The sequence below is a fragment of the Copadichromis virginalis genome, linkage group LG9 (genome assembly GCF_057382275.1).
Source record: "Copadichromis virginalis isolate Kocher_CV1m ecotype Utaka linkage group LG9, C_Virginalis_male_GT1.1, whole genome shotgun sequence".
In the NCBI taxonomy this organism is placed as follows: domain Eukaryota; kingdom Metazoa; phylum Chordata; class Actinopteri; order Cichliformes; family Cichlidae; genus Copadichromis; species Copadichromis virginalis.
Genome location: NC_140626.1, coordinates 23,205,765 through 23,222,993, shown reverse-complemented (window position 1 = coordinate 23,222,993; position 17,229 = coordinate 23,205,765). Strand labels below are relative to the sequence as shown.

The following is a 17,229-nucleotide window of genomic DNA, read 5'->3' as shown; positions in this document are numbered from 1 at the left end:
CTGTTTGCTGTAGCCCAACCGCTTCGAGGTTCAAGGTTTTGCACATTTAGCGATGCTCTTCTTACTCGGTTGTAATGACAGGTGTTGAACTCCAGGCCTCGAGGGCCGGTGTCCTGCAGGTTTTAGATGTGTCCTTCATCCATCGCAGCTGATTCAAATGGCTAAATTACCTCCTCAACATGTCTTAAAGTTCTCCAGAGGCCTGGTAATGAACTAATCGTTTGATTCAGGTGTGTTGATTCAGGGTGAGATCTAAAACCTGCAGGACACCGGCCCTCGAGGCCTGGAGTTCGACACCCCTTGATGTGACTGGTGTATTTCCTTCCTTGGCCTTTCTCCTCCAACCTCTGGGATTTTGGCTGGAGGACTTAAACTCACTCGACTTTTTTCTCTTTCAGAGCATTCTCTGTAAACCCCAGCGATCCCATCCCATTAGATAAGCAAGTCTGAAATACCGAGACCAGCCAGTCTGGCACCAACAGCAATGCCACGTTCATAGACACTTCTACCCATTCTGACGCTCAGTTTGAACTTCAGCAGGTTTTTGATCATGTCTAGATGCCTAAATGCACTCAGGTGTTGATAAATAGATATTTGTATCCGTGAGCATCTGAACAGATGTAGCTAATGAAGTGACCGGCAAGTGTATTTAGAACAGCAGACATTAATGTGAAATGCCAAAAAGGAAAGTATTATTACAATATGAATACATCCATATGTTGAGATTATCTTATAGTATTTGCAAGCTGTATTTGGGTGGTTTGCTTTCCTTTTATATAGTTTTTAGGAAATCAAGCAGAATCTACAGTTTTTAAAAAAGAAAACAATTACAGAAGAAATGACATTTTGGCCTATACCGTGACTGTGCACCCTTTATTTAAGCTTTAACATAGCTCAGTACACAGAGCACATTCCCTTGTACTCTGTGTATTGAAGCCGTGGTCCCTTAATACACCGAGTTCGGCAGCCTGACCTGAATGAGAGGCTGCAGGGTCACTACATCATGTAATAAATTCCCAACATCACTTTTCACTTTAGGACACTGGTGAGTGGAGGATGACTGCAGCATGAACTGTGGTGGTGATGTGGTGGTTATGGACTGCCTTACACCTAAGATGAAACAGTGGATATCGCTAAAGCTGAATAACAAATGTATGAAAATGTAGGCGATAAACAAATAGCGGGACAACGAGCATGTAAATTAAAAATGAAGCCACTGCAAGTTAGTGTGTTTTTGTCTTAACTTTATTTTGAAATTCTTTGTCAAATGTCGAAAAAGTACTGGAATAATGGAAAATGAACCGTTGAATCATTCTCGCAGACACAAACCAAGCACTGTGAACTACTCTTAGAGGAATTTTGTGCAAATGAGTAGCTAAACACATGGAAAATGCAAACCAGATTTCTCTTTGTCTGAAAATATTGGGCAGTTGCCAAAGCATGAGAAGCACGACAAAAAAATAATAATAACTGGTCAGCTGAGAGAGGGCAAATAAAAATAGTACACTCCAAAAGCACTCAGCCACATCTGAACAGCATTAGAGAATTTCACTCATGTCAACATCACCCAAACTATCAAGAACAGACTCACACACTGTCAAACTCTTTCGGAGACAACTAGCGTTAATTTCAAAACGCTGGCATAGACATGAACCAAAGTATGTGCACTGCACGTCTTTTTGCTCCTTAAAAAATCCTTAAAAAACAATAATTTAAAGCACGTAGAAACAAAGCAGAACCATTCATCTCTATTCCTCTGTAATGCGCTGTATTTCGTTTACACGGACCCATTCTGCTCAATGTACATTTTGGATAATGAGGCTGCCATCGACTTTGCCAGTTCCTCGTCCCGTTTCTTTTGCATCTGCGAGTTTCGGCACCAGTCCTCATACTCTGGGTTGGGCAGACACCTGTCCAAGAGAACGTCATAGTGACCGTTGCTCAGCCAACTCAGCCAGATAGCTGGTTTGGAAGGATCCTCCTCTCCAAGAAAGTGCACCATGGTGGAGACAGTGGGACTCTCCAAGCTGCCCCCTGTTGTGAGGTGGATGTTGACATTCAGCATCTGGCTCATGGCGAGAAGCTCGGGGTAACCGGCCCAAGTGCCGTCCTGCGCTGCATTGATCAGGAATTCCCCCACATCCTCTTCAATGATAGGGTTGAACTCGTCAAGGTGGTCAGCGATGTGGTGCACCGTCCGCTCCCTCAGCTCTGCATGTCTCGACTGGTCCCCGTATGTGGCTTTAGACACAGCCCTGTACAGACAGTTGCCATCTGGAATGATTTGATACCTGTATTTGTGCCTCTCCTGGAGGTACTTATTTTGCTTTTCCACTTCAGCCAGGTATCGGGCGACTTTGTCGTTGATCTCCCCTCTCTCCTGGACTCTCTGTGGAGGGGACTCCTGCAGAACACTGAGCTCAAAAGCCCGTCTCTCTTCTGATGCTGGAGCAGCTTTGGTCGTGCTCATTAAGCTAAAATCTTCTTTTATGAGACCCTTAGGCTGTACTGCCTTGGGGGGAACCAGCTCCTTGTCTTTCAATGAGGCCCACGCCTTGCTTCTGAAGGGGGTAATAGTTAGTGAAATTCCATCATCCCCACCTGAAGTTTCCACCGTTCTCTTGTATTCTTCTATTCTGGGTCCACTGGTGTTGTTGCTGTTGGTAAGCTGATTTCCAGTCAGTTCTGGGCAGTCTGGGAAAAGCTCATCTGTCCCATTGCTCAATTGATCTATCAAGTCCACTATCACATCAGGGTCGCAGTCATTACAGAGTAAAGTTTCACCGCTATGAGAGTCTGGGGAAGGTGGTTTGACTTTGGACTCCCTCATAACATGCACAGGCACAGACCTCTCCACTCCATCAGGTCTCCGGATTAAAATTTCAGCAGTCGAGGTGAAGTAAATTGGCCTCATGGTTGAAGCTTCGTAACACGACAAGGCAGGCATGTTTGCGGAAGACACAGACTCGCTCACCGGATCACCGTTGGTCGCTGAAGTTGCGTCTGGTTGAGTAAATCCCGGCCTGTCAGCCTCAGAGGAACTTGCCCCGTTCAAACGCGCAGAAGCGGTCGACAAAGTTATTGTAACTTTGCGAGACGACCTCGGGTAGTGTGTCAGCACACTGTTGTACAACTGCATTTTGAAAGAGTCCTTTATACTGAACGGCGCGGCTTGGCTGTTACGGAAAGATGACAACAATAGCTAAAAATACTCTCCGTGTCATCAACAACAGCAAAGTTGTAGGGAAGGTTTCCATGGCTCTGAGTCCCGCTGTCATTGACACACAGAGACGACTAGACTGTCCAGTTTAGTCCTCTTGCGTCATTTGCAGTTGGGGTGCCTCCCTAATTTTAGACTCCAAACTGTAACAGGACCCAGTCCTCTTCGACAGAATCAAGTCCGACGAAATAAAGCCAAAAAACACTTTTCAGTTGAATTATTTCAAAATAAAATTCATGGTTTACGCACACGTGCGCCTTCGTTATGAGCGATCATGCTTTACTGCCTTAGATCAATGAGCAAAAGTTTCTTTAAAAAAGTCAAACTTTTAAAAAATGTTTTCATGCTGATAAACAGGAAAAGATGCTTTAACTTTAAAGTGCAAAAAATCCTTACAAAATAGTGAACGTTTTTATTTTTATGTTTTAAGAAGTCTCATAACTAGTTCACTAAGAATACCACGTTTACTGGGTTTTAATTTACTTTCAAAAAGTCCATTGTGGTGTTGCTTTCATTCAAATAGCCACATAATCATCAAATACACTTTCTTCCTCTTTACTAACATGATGACTTGAAATGAAATGAGCACTTCAAATGACAAGGTAATCTAAATAAAAACAGCGCATCCAATTACTCGCTTTAGAATAGCAAAGTGTTAATTAAAGCAGATGTTCGTAAAGCTCAGTTTTAGTGTAATTAGGCCTAGGATTTTTATTTATTGATTTATTGCGAATGAACTGGAACAAAGGAAAAACACAGTCCGCCATAAATCCCGGATATGGGAACAATTTACCAGATTATGGTTGAACCTCATCATTTTGTGAACCCTAAAGTATTCTGATTCTGATATTTGAACCACAACAATCTTATTTTGAAAGAAAAAAACCACCAGTTTCCTGTACAGTTGTGGCTGTCTGTAAGTTCACACAGCTCTCCACGGGCGTCCTGACTGAAGCCGCGATGCTCGTGGACAAATGTGAAGGATTTGATGCGTCACAGTCAAATGAGTCGAGTGACACAACAGTAAAGCAGCAGAGCTACCGCTCAGCTAATTATCGTGTCTATTCTTTAAACAAAGCGTTTTACATTCGTTTCCCCTCTAAACAGATTTATGTGGTTCTTGTTATTAATCCTACAAAATAAACATAAAAACATTCATTAAACAAGTGCAGTGTTATCTCGGTCTGGAAAGTATAAAACAAACACTGAGCTTTATTTGTCGTCTTACATCACCACTGAATTCCCGTCATAGTAAGTGTAGATATTAATAAAAGAAATTACTCAAAAAAGCTCGCCAAATGTGTTGATTATACAGAAAGCATGAAATGCTCAACGTTTAAAATGAGTCATCAGCACAGCTAGTCTATCAGACTAAATGACTATTAATATTACTGCTATTATTAATTACAAAAATCAGCCAATCAATAAATATCATTTGATCTATTTTAATGTCACAACTGATGGGAAGCATACCTAGTATCTGACAGTAGCTGGCTTTGGCCTGCCAAACTTAGTCGTCTCTATTTTTAACAGTGACTGAGCTGGAAAACACACTCAGGCTGCTTGTGTTTGATTATAAAAAATATTACTTCAGTGAGTGGGTGTACATTTATAGCAGCAAAAAAAAAAAACCAAACAACATTAACATTAATAATCAGTAAAGGTGACTGTTTATTTTTGTTTTGTTTTAATATGCTGTAATAGTATACTGAAACATAATAACACTTTCTAATACAGCCTGTGACTAAAGGTGAAATTCCCCTTGACTTTCCATGTATTTGACCTGAAATTACAATGTAATTGCATTAACCGACAAATACAACAGAGTAAGGAGGTAATAATTCAAGTATTTACATCAATCATTATACTATCATTACACATTATGCATTCATTTTGGCTAGTGTATTCAACAGGAAATCAGACACAAATTATACTCTAAGTAATTTTACGTAGTACATAATTTCCAGGTATTTTAAAGCAACTTCTTTCCTTCCTTATTTTCGCCTGAATTGCAGTGCAATTAAATCACCACCAGAGGGACCCCGAGGACCTCGTGTCTGCACGCCGCGTTGCATTCACGTACAGTTCCGCTTGTGTGCACGCGGAGGCGACATTTAGCTTCCGCAAAGAGCACTTGAATGCATGTCTGGAACAAATGCATGCAAAGAAACGATGCTACAGCAGCTGTCGCATGGTTGTGCACCGCATACAAATGAAGGCATTGATCGTTTTCTTCGCAGTGCTGCTGTTGTCTTTAGTAAGCCGAGCTGGTGCGCTAACCTCCAGCTGCTGCAAGGTTTGATCAATATATCCCGCAGCTACACCCATGTCCACACTGTATTTTTTAAGCATTTCCTCATTCCTGTGAGAAATTACAGGAGCTTCTCCTTATATAATGTTTACAATTCAATCGGGGTGACATCGATAGCGCATAAGAAACGTTTCACGCGTATCTATAGGGATACAGAAGAATGGACTACTACAGTCACAACACGGGAGGAGGAGGAGGAGGGGGATGCACAGTAGTATAAACACGAGATTTGCTGCTATTACCATAAACACAACACGAGGCCCCTATTGTAACACACTGCAGCAGCCTATACGAAGCCACATTGTTAAAAAGCACTCGCATGCAGAAGAATTATTGTTGGGAGTACGTGAAGGTAATTCTTCACGATGTAAACAAGCGATACGAAAGGTGATAAACCACAGACTGTGATAAGGCGATGAAGCTTGCACCACAAAAACACACCGACGCTCATTCGGAAATATGCGGCATAGCCTGTAGCAATAATGTGCTATATATATGTTTTAAATTACTGTGGTTAGTTTAGTTATTTTTAATCTGTAGGTGTTACCACGAGGTCCGCAGTGCTATCCCCCAGTCTGCTATTGTTGTCATTTTGCTTGCCCGCCTAAACAACGCTTTCTGCATATTATATATCTATATAGATATACATATCTATATATCTATATAGATATATATTCACTTTATTAGTAGGGTCAGCAGCAGTTAAAGCTCAGCAAGACTGTATTCATGTCAGTGGAACAAGCCATGCTGATGTCAGAGATTTTTCCTGTTCTCCACTGGTGGTGGGAGGATCTTTGCGTTTAGTCACGCAGCTGTCAAAGATAGCTGTCACCCAGTTTCAGGATCAAACACACAGTCAATGAGAAAAGGGGCTTTGAGCAGAAAGGGACGCAGAGATCTCAGGTAACCCACAACCCCCCACCCCCCTCTCCTGCCACCTCAAGTCTCCAAAGAAGGACGACTAGAAGAGAGAAGAACATCTAAAACGGGAAAAAAGAAGCATTTTTTAATGAACAAGGATTTTCGAGATTTCGGATACACGCTGGGGATATCTAGGGGGGAAAACACAGCTCTGACAGAGAATTTGTCTTCTCCGCTTGCCGAGGAATAAGCGGGCATTTTTTCAAGATGAAGACCAAAAAGGGTAGGTGGGATTTTTAAAAGAAATAACATTAAAGTATTAGGGAAGAGGAAAAAAACGACTTTAGACGGAGACGGCGTTAAAGAATGAGTAACAGAACCGTTTCCCTCATATGCAAACCATGCAGTCTATTGTTTCCTTTCCAGACATGACAGGGGGGCTTTTTCTGCCATGTGTTGGCGCGATGTCAAAAGTCGACAATAGCAAGGTTTAGCCACCGTTTTAGGTTATCTAAATGTGCTTTATTCAAGTTTTCACACAATAGGCTAACGCACGACTGTGTCGCCGTGTGTTGTTTTCCTAGTCGCGGTATAAACTGGGACAACTTTCAGAATGATTTAAAAGACGCTTTCGCCTTTTTTCTGTTACGGTGGAAACCTCATATAAGCTACATTTGTGAAGAAGTTTTTCGGTTCTTGATAAGTGGTGATAGTCGATACAAGTCAAAAGTTGTGCGACTGTTGTGACTTCAGGGGTTGTTACATTTTGGCAGCCTGTAAGCTTAAAAAAAACCTCGATATTTTGTATCTTTTTTAGTTACGAACAGCGAACGGAAACAGCCCCCAGCGCCTTTAAAATATGACCAAAATCCAAATGTAGGCTAATGTTCATCCTGACCTCATTGTGGGAACTTGCTGTTGCCTTGTTACATTCATGGACCTCGTGGTGCAGCTCGCTCGCGCACGCACGCACACAAAAGAACCTTCTTACAAGTTGTTCAAACTTAGAAAAACTGTCGTGTTTCTCGGGTTAAAATGTCTTTTTTCTGGCCTTTCAGTGGAAGCGACGTATTTCGGCTGGTGGAAAGTTTGCGCCAAAGTCGCTGTTTGCAAGTAGAAACTTTTGAAACGCGTACAAAGGAGCAGGCAGCCCTGGATTCTTTTGTTTAGTCTGGAGACGCTTATTTGCAACAGGTCTCCCCTCCCCCTTCGCCTCTCCAACCTACGTAATTACCTCATCCTGTTGGCCACTCTTGACTTGGGAACTTTCTTACTTCTTTCCCACTAGTTTGCCCGGGAGCTCACGGCTGTACAATAAATATCCTGGCCTGTTTTATTCGCTATGACCGCTTGGCTTCCCGTACAGTAGCCTAGGTGCTGGTGTCCAGGTGTAAATATTGACCTAAAATCACAGGAGCCAGTCTTTAATAAACCTCAGTGTGTCTTTATCATAAAGAGGAGGGACGCATATTAAGGTTTTGTATTGGTTAGTTACTAAATGGGACTGAAAATGTTTAATATATAATATGCCAGATGGAAAATGGGACAAATTTAAAAGCAGTTCAAAAGCACATCAGTTTGCCTGGGCTGTACTCTTGACATTCAAAGCAATTCAGAGCACTTCCTTTGATCATGATTGACTTCGATTAGATCCTAAGCCTCCCATTTAAAAAAACAAAAAATACAGACTCTGTAATCTTTCAGATTCAGCGCTCCTGTTCTTCAAAACAAACTCTCCCCTTTTACACAGAGATTGTTGCTGTGCCAGCTATCAGCCTGTCTAGAATAGACCTGGCTTGTATTTGTTGAGGCAGGTTTTATAACTGACACAGCATCAGGCTAGCCTTTGTGACGTCCCCCCCTTTCTACATCCACCCTCCCCTTCTTCCTCCTCCTCACACCCTCCCTGGCTCCTTATATGAATCACATGGCTGAACTTGACAGCTTGCTTCTGACACATCAGCTGCCTCCCAGACAACTTGAGCGGCTGTGGCAGAGCCGCTCTGACAACGGGGTGGCTTGACATTAGAGGATATAAATTCTTCTTTGTCCTGGCCTCACACGCTCTTTTTTTTTTTTTTTTTTTTGTCCTTCTCTTGCACTCGCTCGTGATTTTTTTTAGGTTTGATGATGCTGTCGGGCAGCGAGACTGACGATGAGGACAGCGTGGACGCCCCTCTGGATCTGTCGTCCAGCGCGGGGAGCAGTGGGAAGAGAAAACGGCGGGGAAATCTGCCCAAGGAGTCCGTTCAGATCCTCAGGGACTGGTTGTATGAGCACCGTTACAACGCCTACCCCTCTGAACAGGAGAAAGCCCTTTTGTCCAAGCAGACCCAGCTCTCTACACTGCAGGTACGGGCACAGATTCTGACGGAAAAAAGATAGTACCGCCTGAAGCTGTTTTTTTTCTGCCATTAAGCCCAGAGAGAGTAAATAGACCACTGTAAAAGTCAAGAGGAAACAAGTGTCAGCTTGACTGAATCATTTCCTGTCTGGATCACAAACAAATTATGACACATACACACTGTGAATTGAAGGTCATCCAGATCAGCTTGATGTTGCAACATAAAAGTCTGAGACAAAGTGAGTAAACTTACTCCCTGTGTGCTGTGGGCTTGGCCGAGGCACTTGGACAGGAATTTCCCTCCCTCTAGCCCCTTTTCTATCCCAGCTGTCTGGGAACAATGCGGAGTCATTTACATAGTTAGAGCTGAAAGGCTCCTTAAGCCAGTTACGACTAGCCTGGAGGACTGAGAAAAAGAGTGGAGTGAACTGTGAATGCTGCTATTACAAAAGAGATTTATTTTTTTATTCAAAACTATTTTCAAGACAAGATTTCTAAATCTAAACTGACCTTTATTAAAAAAGGGGTTAGCTTATAATCAGAGGTGTCTTTTGTCATTTCTGCAGTGGTGAAATGATTAAAACAGGAAATGGTTGCGGTGTGTGAAATGTCAGCATGTGATAGGTAGGGTTTACCTTTCACTCGATTTCTCTGCTGACATGTGCAGACTGCACCTGGGGATAAATGTACCAGCAGATTTTCTTTCAAAGCGCAAGGCAGAATGGAAGCGAGCCATGTGACGCGCCTTTTCTGACTGTGTGGGTTGTTGTTGTTATCGTCTTCTGCAGGTGTGCAACTGGTTCATTAACGCACGCCGGAGACTTCTCCCGGAGATGCTGAGGAAAGATGGCAAAGATCCCAACCAGTTCACCATATCCAGGAAAGGTAGCAAAGCTGGTGACAGCTTCTCTGACAGCTCCCAGTCCCCGAAACACAGCAGCCCCGCGGCAGCCACAGAAGAGAGCTACGACAAACGGGTGCTGCACCCGTCTAGCTTCGACCCTGCCGTGCCCAGCGTCCTGAGAAAAGCGGTGTCCCCCACCGTGCCCTCTCCGACCTCCGCGTCCCCGTCTCCTGGGCTCGTGCCCACCCGGCCTTCTGTCATCTGTCACACTACTGTCACCACAGCAATGCAAACCAGCCCGACAGCTTCCCACCCCAGCGCGCCCGGCATGAACTGTGACAGGGCAGCTGAGTTGTTGCATGCCGTGCAGGCTCAAGCGCTGCTTAGGTGCCGGGAAGAAGGGCCAGGCAGTCAGCCACTACCCAACGCCACCCCCACTACCACCATCCTCAGCAGCACCAGCATAGAAGGCAACCTGAGCCCCCGCAGTGGGCTGTTCAACACCCCTCCCCCCACCCCTCCAGACCTCACACAAGACTTCAGCGGTTTCCAGCTCCTGGTGGATGTGGCCCTCAAACGGGCTGCAGAGATGGAGCTGCAGGCCAAACAGCTGGTCGCTTAAAGGAGGAAAGTTGACAGAAGTGGAGGAACTAGAGACTGACTTTGCATCTCAGCTGTGGAACTCTTCGTTTCAGTGACTCGTCTGCACGTAACAAAGAACAAAATCCACACGAAAGCCTGACCATTTCTATTTTTGGTATACCAATCAAATTGACATGGATGCTTTTCTTTCTTTCTTATTGAACAAAAAAAAGAAAAGAAAAACCGTATCGAGGTGCCTTGGCTGTAAGTTGTTTATACATTTCATATACATGTATCTTTATGTATCTACATGTGTATTTTATTTGCACACAGGGACCAAAAATGTTATCAGAACAATGCTGCCTGTCTTTATGTCTTTCCATTATACTGTATTGTAGTAAACGGAGCAAGAGCAAGAATCAGTCCTCCTTCACAGATCGGTCAGGTGGATTGGTCGCACCCACACGTTTTAATATTTTTTTTTCTTTAATTATTATTATTATTGTTCAACATTTCAGAGATCAGTTCATGATTGGTCTGCCTTGTTTGTTTGCACACTAAAGGCAGAGGAAGGTCATCTCAGTGTCTTAAAAATACTTTGCTCTTGGCATCTATGACAAACTTATTCACTACTGTAGTAAATGTTTGTTTTCATAAGTATAGTTTTTAATTTTTATTTACTTTTAGCTATTTTTAAAAGGAAAAAACCCTTTATGCTTCTTTTTTTTTAACTTTTCTTTTTGTCACTGAGGGGTGTTTCATAAGACCAATGTAGCAGGTTCTTAGCATGAGCCTTTATCCCATCACTCAGCGAAAAATGACGGCCAGTGGACTGGAAAAATTAAACACTACATATGTTTTTCTGCATTTGCTGTTTTACAACCTGACAAAAAAACAGCCCTTTTTAAAAAAAAAAAAAATCACCAAAAAACATTTCCTTGTATAATAGGACCATGTGTATAGTTAATGTGACATGATGCCCAATGATGTGATTTCTTTTCATACTGTGCAATGTTTGTGGCAACTAGGGGTCACATGGGATTCAAATAAAGTTTTGTTTTTTCTACATCTCAGAGTTGATCATTTTTATTCAAGTATTTTGCCCTGCTTTGGATCATTCAGATCACTTAACTCTACTGCACACATTTATCCCTTAATGTTGGGAGTAGTGTGTTTAGTTTAATTGTTCAGTGTATATAAAAGAAGGGAATATGAGAAAACAATAGTGTAGCATTCCTGTCTTTCTACAGGATGCAGTCCTGTGTGTGCGAATGCTTTAAAACAGCTCCCATGCATTAGCATAATCCTGTATAAATTAACACAGGTAAACAGCAGACGTCAACACTTTCTCGCTGACAGGGTTTACGTGCCAATAAAGTCAGTGTAAGGAAGCTTACATATGAGTACAGCTGTTCCCATCTGGCAATGCTTCTCTGTTGTTCTCTGTATTAGGTCAGGCAGGTACACCTTACTGTTTTTGTTATTATACCCGTCTTTTAAGCTGAACAGCAGTTTACTTTTAGGATTTTAAGGGGATCTTTTTTTAAACATCTTCATTAAAATGATAATCCGCAACGTTACCTGTTCACTAACTAGCAGGCTATGATATGTAACCACTCAAGATCAGGGGTTGAATGCAATTGAACTGCAGTTAATACCATGTAGCACTGACAAATTCAGCATTTATACATGCTGCATTATCATATTTGATAGGCTAACTTTTGATCAACTGATGAAACATTAACTCATTTAATAGCATAATAGGTGGAACAGGCAGGATTCCTTTGAACCTTTTGTCGGTTCCTGTCAGAGGTGACAGAGGTTGGGTCTGATCTAAATGATGTAATCACTAAGGGTTTAAACAGACCTCCAGGCACACAAGTAGGCAGATGCAGCCCACCATAGAGGACCATATGATGGGTAGATTGACCCAGGGCAGGCCATACACAGAGACAACACCCCCACAACCCTTTACCCTAACTCTAGCCACCGAAGCCAGCACACCTCGCCTCAGCATGACTGATGTGTGAATGACAAATCACCAGAAGCTGCACGTACAGAAACGTCAAGGCTAAGCCGAGGCCAAAAGCGGCGTCTAATTATGGGGATCCGCCCCTGCGGATGGGAAATGCCCTAAAAACACACCACGCTGGCCTTGTAATCGGTTTAATTATATTCTAATTGAGAACACATGTGACAGGAAAGAAATGAACACCACAAAATTATGGCAATGAGGTTTTTTAATGCTGATAAGAGCTCATACACGTGCCATAACATCAAGAGTGTAATAACATTAATTACAAAATGTATATCTGCTTGTAATATGTTGTTTTGTTCTTTTAGTTTACATTTACATAGGGAAACATTCATGTATGTACAAATGTTTATTTGAAGGTTTTTCTCTTAATATAACTACATCACAAGTTTCAGATTTGCCAGGACTGCTGGAGTGAGTTTAGCAATTAAAGCACAATCCAACATTCTGGTTTCTAACTCCCTGCTATACCAGGAGGGTTATATTGATATGTTAATATAATAAACATAATTAAATGAATTGTTTATTCGACAGACAGTTTGACTTAAAACAAGTTCCAAAGAAAAAGTACTAAAATGAGCTTTGTCTATATTAAATGGCATGAAGTTTGAACTATACTTATAAGCACCCTCTCTAAAAATATTTATTGACCAACTAAAGGAGTTACAAATCATACTGTATGGTTACATCATCTTCGCACATCTCTCGATGAAAAGCTCAAAAGCTCAGGTAGTAGTTCAACATTGTGGGACAAATAAAAGGAATATACCGTGTTTCCTATAGTTATCCAATGGCACACAACTTTATCAGATCAATACAGAAAATTGGACTACACACCAAAGTTCTGCTAGTCCGTGAAGAATTAAGTGACCATAAACTGACTCGGGATTGTCTCCACATTCAAGCAGCTGACAGAAGTACCTTGTTTTACTGCAGTAAGCCGGGTTGAGACGCTCAGTAGAAACATAATTGAGAATATGGTATGGACACTGGTTGCTTTATTAAGATCATGGCCTATCCTGCTGGCAGGAATTATGTACAACAAGAGACAACAATATGGCTCATATACAGTCAGATGAAGTCAGTCACACTCTCTCTCTGAACCTCGCCAACACGCAAACACACACACACACACACACACACACACACACACACCTTCCCCTGAGACTGCAGTTGTGCTCGACTAGCGCGATAGAAATTAAGGCTGATCACTGAAACGGAAAAGACAAAAAAGGCGCCTGTCATGCTGGAGAACATAAATAAAACACAAACACAGTATAAGGGCCTTGTTTTCAGTGCATAATAATAATAATATAATAACAATGGCAATAAACAGTCATTGTTCTCCTAATCAATAAATTAAACACTAATACAAAATATTAGAAACTGGATTATTTTTTTCTTTATGACCTTCAAATAATTGCTTCATTTAGAGGCAGAGGGAGTGCACACACAGTGAGGAGAAATAGTCCTTTCTCAGTCCCGTAGTCTCAATACTGTCCATAAACTCTTCTTGTCTAAAAATGACATAATAAAATATCGTACAACTACCAGTATTGTACCACATATGAGTCCTTTAGCTTAGTCTGTTACACTGAAGAGTTTAAACGTGGTGTGAGTAAGGAATAAATCTGTTAAAAAAGACAAAAATATCAGTTACCTTGTGTAAGCATGCACTTCATGTCATTATATATCCTTTATACAAACTTGTTCTGCTCCGTCTCAATTCAGACAAGACGGGTGATTTGTTTTACAGTCTGCTGATGCTGCTACCTTAATCTTCGATTACAGCTAGGACCCTTTAGACCTAGAAAAATAGGAAGCACTTTTGAAACAAACAAGTTAACCAAAACACGCACACGCTCATCCTGTCACACATACAACACATATTCGGTTTGTGGCATTTTCTGGGAACCTTTCAGGGTACTGCACTCTTTGCAGAGGCCGAAAACCTAACTCCTACTGTCTGAGGAGCCACTTTGCTGAACCTGAAGGAGCAAAATCTAACCTCTTGACCTTTCCTCCCGCAACTGGAAGGACCCACTTTCAGGCAGAAGGTGAACTGTGTTACCAGCTGCCTCTATAAGCAGGCTTTTTAATATTACGTTTTAAAATGTGACCTCAATAAACAAAACACAGACTTTTGTGGCTGTAGTACTCTTAGAGTCAGATATTGATTTCTTTTTAAAAACTAGATTTTTTTTAAATAGAAAATATAACATAATAAATATCAAGAATGATTCTGGTCTGGTCTCTTCAGTTGATCTGATAGATTAAATACATCACTTACAACTGCCTGTGTGTTTGCACGTAAGCACCTACACACGCGCAGAATCCCTCCACCATGTTATTGCGTCCTGGGCTCCTGAAACATATCCGTGTGAAGCAACACTGCTGTGCTACACCAGGCTTATCTTTGTAATATCAGGTCACTTAAAACGTGGGGATTAGTGAGATAATTCTTTGGGAGCAACGAGCAGGTGGAGGTACAAGGAACAGAGGGAGTGCTACATCAAAGCTGGGAGAAGGAAATGAAGGGAAGAAGAGACAGAAAGATAAATTAATTAAGTAATAAATAAATACTGTAAGTGTACATTACTTCTTCAACCAGCTTCCATAGCAACTGACTTCACAGTGATCTGGGAAGTCTGCAAAAAATGTGATTATGTTACAGTATGTTAGCACCGTAGCATTACCATTCAGTGCTATTGTGTTTATGGGACAGTGTACTGGACCTGTGTGTTGTTATATGAGTTTGTGTGTCTCATAGTCTGGTCTGAGCCTCAGGAATATAGATTTCGATACTGTCTGCGCTCTCGGTAGCAGAGCTCTGCCGAACTGACGCGGCGCGTTTGGCAGCTAGCAGGCGTTTGCGAGCCTCCAGACGCTGGCGCTCAGAGCTCTCCAGGGAGCGGTCCCTAGCCAGGGGAGGGTGGCCCTTCTGGGGCTTCTTTGGCACAGGAGGAGGCATCCTTCTCTCCTGGACAGGAATGACAAATAGTCTTAAAGACAGACCAGAGAGTCCTTATGGCAAGCTGCAGGTAAACACATGGACGAGCGACACGACTGCAGCCGGTTTGCATGAGGGTTAGCAAGAGCGGTGTGGCTGTTGCCGGCATAAGCATGCAATTTTTAATGAGGTTATGGTTCACAGTGGCAGCCATTTGTGTGGGGAAAGACAGCACGATGGTGGCCATTGCGTGAGGTAAAAGACCATTGGAGATGGGCAGGCCCCAACGGTGCATGGCAGGTAGAGTGGCTTCTCAAAAGCAGCTCACTGTCGACAAGACAGAACAAAACACACAAATACAAGTGATGGCGTCAGGCAGCCGACATGACAGTAAGCAACACATGTAAGCATGCTACAACAAAGCTTAACTGTAAATCATTAGGACTTACAATTCAAAGTATACAGTAATGACAGAAGATAGCATGCGGGTTAGTGGAGCATTCCAAAACAACACTGCAGTTAGGTCATTTGATTATTTAAAATGGAGTTGGCTGAAGCTCGTATTTGCCGTATGTGTCAGCACCTGAATTTCTGGAGGAGTCAGAGGTTTCCAGTTGTTGGCTTTCAGCTGGTGGAGTTCATCAAACTTCAGGCTAATGTTCTCAATGGACAGCTGGAGCATGTCCCAGAATCCAGCCAAGTCCTGAGAGACGGGCCGCGGATGCGCATTTGGATTCTGATACACAAACATCACATGCATGGAAACCACACATAAAAAAATTAATACGGTTTATAAGATTATCACACACTTTTTCGAAAAAATACTATTGCTCTATAATATTTAATAGGAGTTAGAGGAATCACAAAATTGGCTTTAACTGTTTAGCCAAACATTTTTTAGAACTGCAGTGGAACAGGTGAGACAGTTGCATCATATTGTGATAAGTGGGAGTACTGGAGTTGGTCTGAATCATAGACCTGCTGTGATTAAAAAACAGTTTCTTAATCTGTCTTGTCATCCTTCACTTAAGAAGGTTAAGCAATCCATTGCTACATAAACACAAACACAGCAGTATTCCAGTTGTATATTTTTGGATTTTTTTCTCAGTTAGTAAAAGACAAAAATGATTTTTTTAGTTAAATAAATCTTGCTGTTTTTAAATAGCTTAAATGTTTGTTAAATAATCTATAAATAATGCAACATAGAATTTTACATTTTTAACAAAAGGCATAAAAAACATAAATCTCTGGGTTTTAATGAAGATATGTAAATCCTGGGATCAGCATTCAGATATCCACGCAGCCATGCTCTTTCCTTTCATCTGCGAGTGACTGCAAAGATGTGATGTCTATAGTAGATGCATAGTAAATGAGTTCTGGCCTGGCCTGTCAGAGTGATTTGTGCAGGATGATGTCAGTGTGGGGGAGGGCTGAGGGGAGCATGCAGAGGATGAGGTGACACATACCAGATTCTCCTCACACAGCTCCCGGAACTGCTGGAACTTCTGGGACATCAGCAGCTGGGCACTCCCCACTGCACTGCGGATCTTACCCAGGACTGCAGAAAGACACAGACGCACATGCATGCACACACACACCCACACACCCACACAATGCAATTACTCACAGGACTGCATACTGCAGGCATGTTGCACCACTAACAGAGGGGCTGCATTAGTAATGCAACAAAAAAGGATGGATTAGAAACCTGCTTCGTACGAGCATTTCAAAATACAAAACATCTGTGAACATCAGATGAGAATGACAGAAATCCATTTATATTTCACAATTCTTTTTCCAAAAATACAAAATCATTAAACACACAATGCAAAACACTGCATGTTTTAAGCATGGTCAAATCAAGCACCTGGTCTCAACAGCAACCTTTTATTTTTCTTACAATCACTTTCCAGCAGCCTCATGCATAAGATAAAAAAGGCTACACAACTAATTTAAATGTCACTGATCAGTGATATGGACTCAACTGCTAGGCAACTGCTAGTACATAAGGCTAGTGCTATTAGAAACTGAGAGGGTGAGTAATGAACCTGTGCTGCAGACAAAGACTTCAACCCCTTCAGG

General features: G+C 42.1%; 3 protein-coding genes across 3 annotated transcripts in view; 1 reads left to right on the top strand and 2 right to left on the bottom strand.

Moving 5' to 3' along the window:
• Positions 1–1,227: 1,227 nt before the first annotated feature.
• otud1 (OTU deubiquitinase 1) lies at positions 1,228–3,355 on the bottom strand. Its single transcript, XM_085468262.1, has one exon. The coding sequence runs from the start codon at positions 3,137–3,139 to the stop codon at positions 1,778–1,780; it is 1,362 nt and encodes a 453-aa protein (XP_085324388.1). The 5' UTR covers positions 3,140–3,355; the 3' UTR covers positions 1,228–1,777.
• Positions 3,356–6,327: 2,972 nt separating this feature from the next.
• On the top strand, positions 6,328–11,230 carry tgif1 (TGFB-induced factor homeobox 1). Its single transcript, XM_085468260.1, has 3 exons — positions 6,328–6,675; positions 8,515–8,744; positions 9,525–11,230. The coding sequence occupies exons 1-3, from the start codon at positions 6,660–6,662 to the stop codon at positions 10,200–10,202; spliced, it is 924 nt and encodes a 307-aa protein (XP_085324386.1). The 5' UTR covers positions 6,328–6,659; the 3' UTR covers positions 10,203–11,230.
• A 1,945-nt stretch (positions 11,231–13,175) lies between these two features.
• dlgap1b (discs, large (Drosophila) homolog-associated protein 1b) overlaps positions 13,176–17,229 on the bottom strand; it is a 98,765-nt gene continuing 94,711 nt past the window's right edge. The window contains exons 10-12 of the mRNA XM_085468259.1: positions 16,614–16,705; positions 15,731–15,883; positions 13,176–15,177 (exon numbers count right to left, since the gene is read on the bottom strand). Of these exons, the coding sequence (XP_085324385.1) occupies positions 14,962–15,177; positions 15,731–15,883; positions 16,614–16,705 (461 nt within the window). The 3' untranslated portion in view covers positions 13,176–14,961. The remainder of the gene's footprint in view (positions 15,178–15,730; positions 15,884–16,613; positions 16,706–17,229) is intronic.

What these genes read in the sequence shown, in the direction of transcription:
- tgif1 (XM_085468260.1), top strand. An exon ending in CCCAGCTCTCTACACTGCAG is followed by an intron (nt 8,745 to 9,524) that starts GTACGGGCACAG and finishes CGTCTTCTGCAG; the next exon opens with GTGTGCAACTGGTTCATTAA.
- otud1 (XM_085468262.1), bottom strand. Translation starts at nt 3,139, where the DNA reads ATGCAGTTGTACAACAGTGTGCTGACACACTACCCGAGGTCGTCTCGC.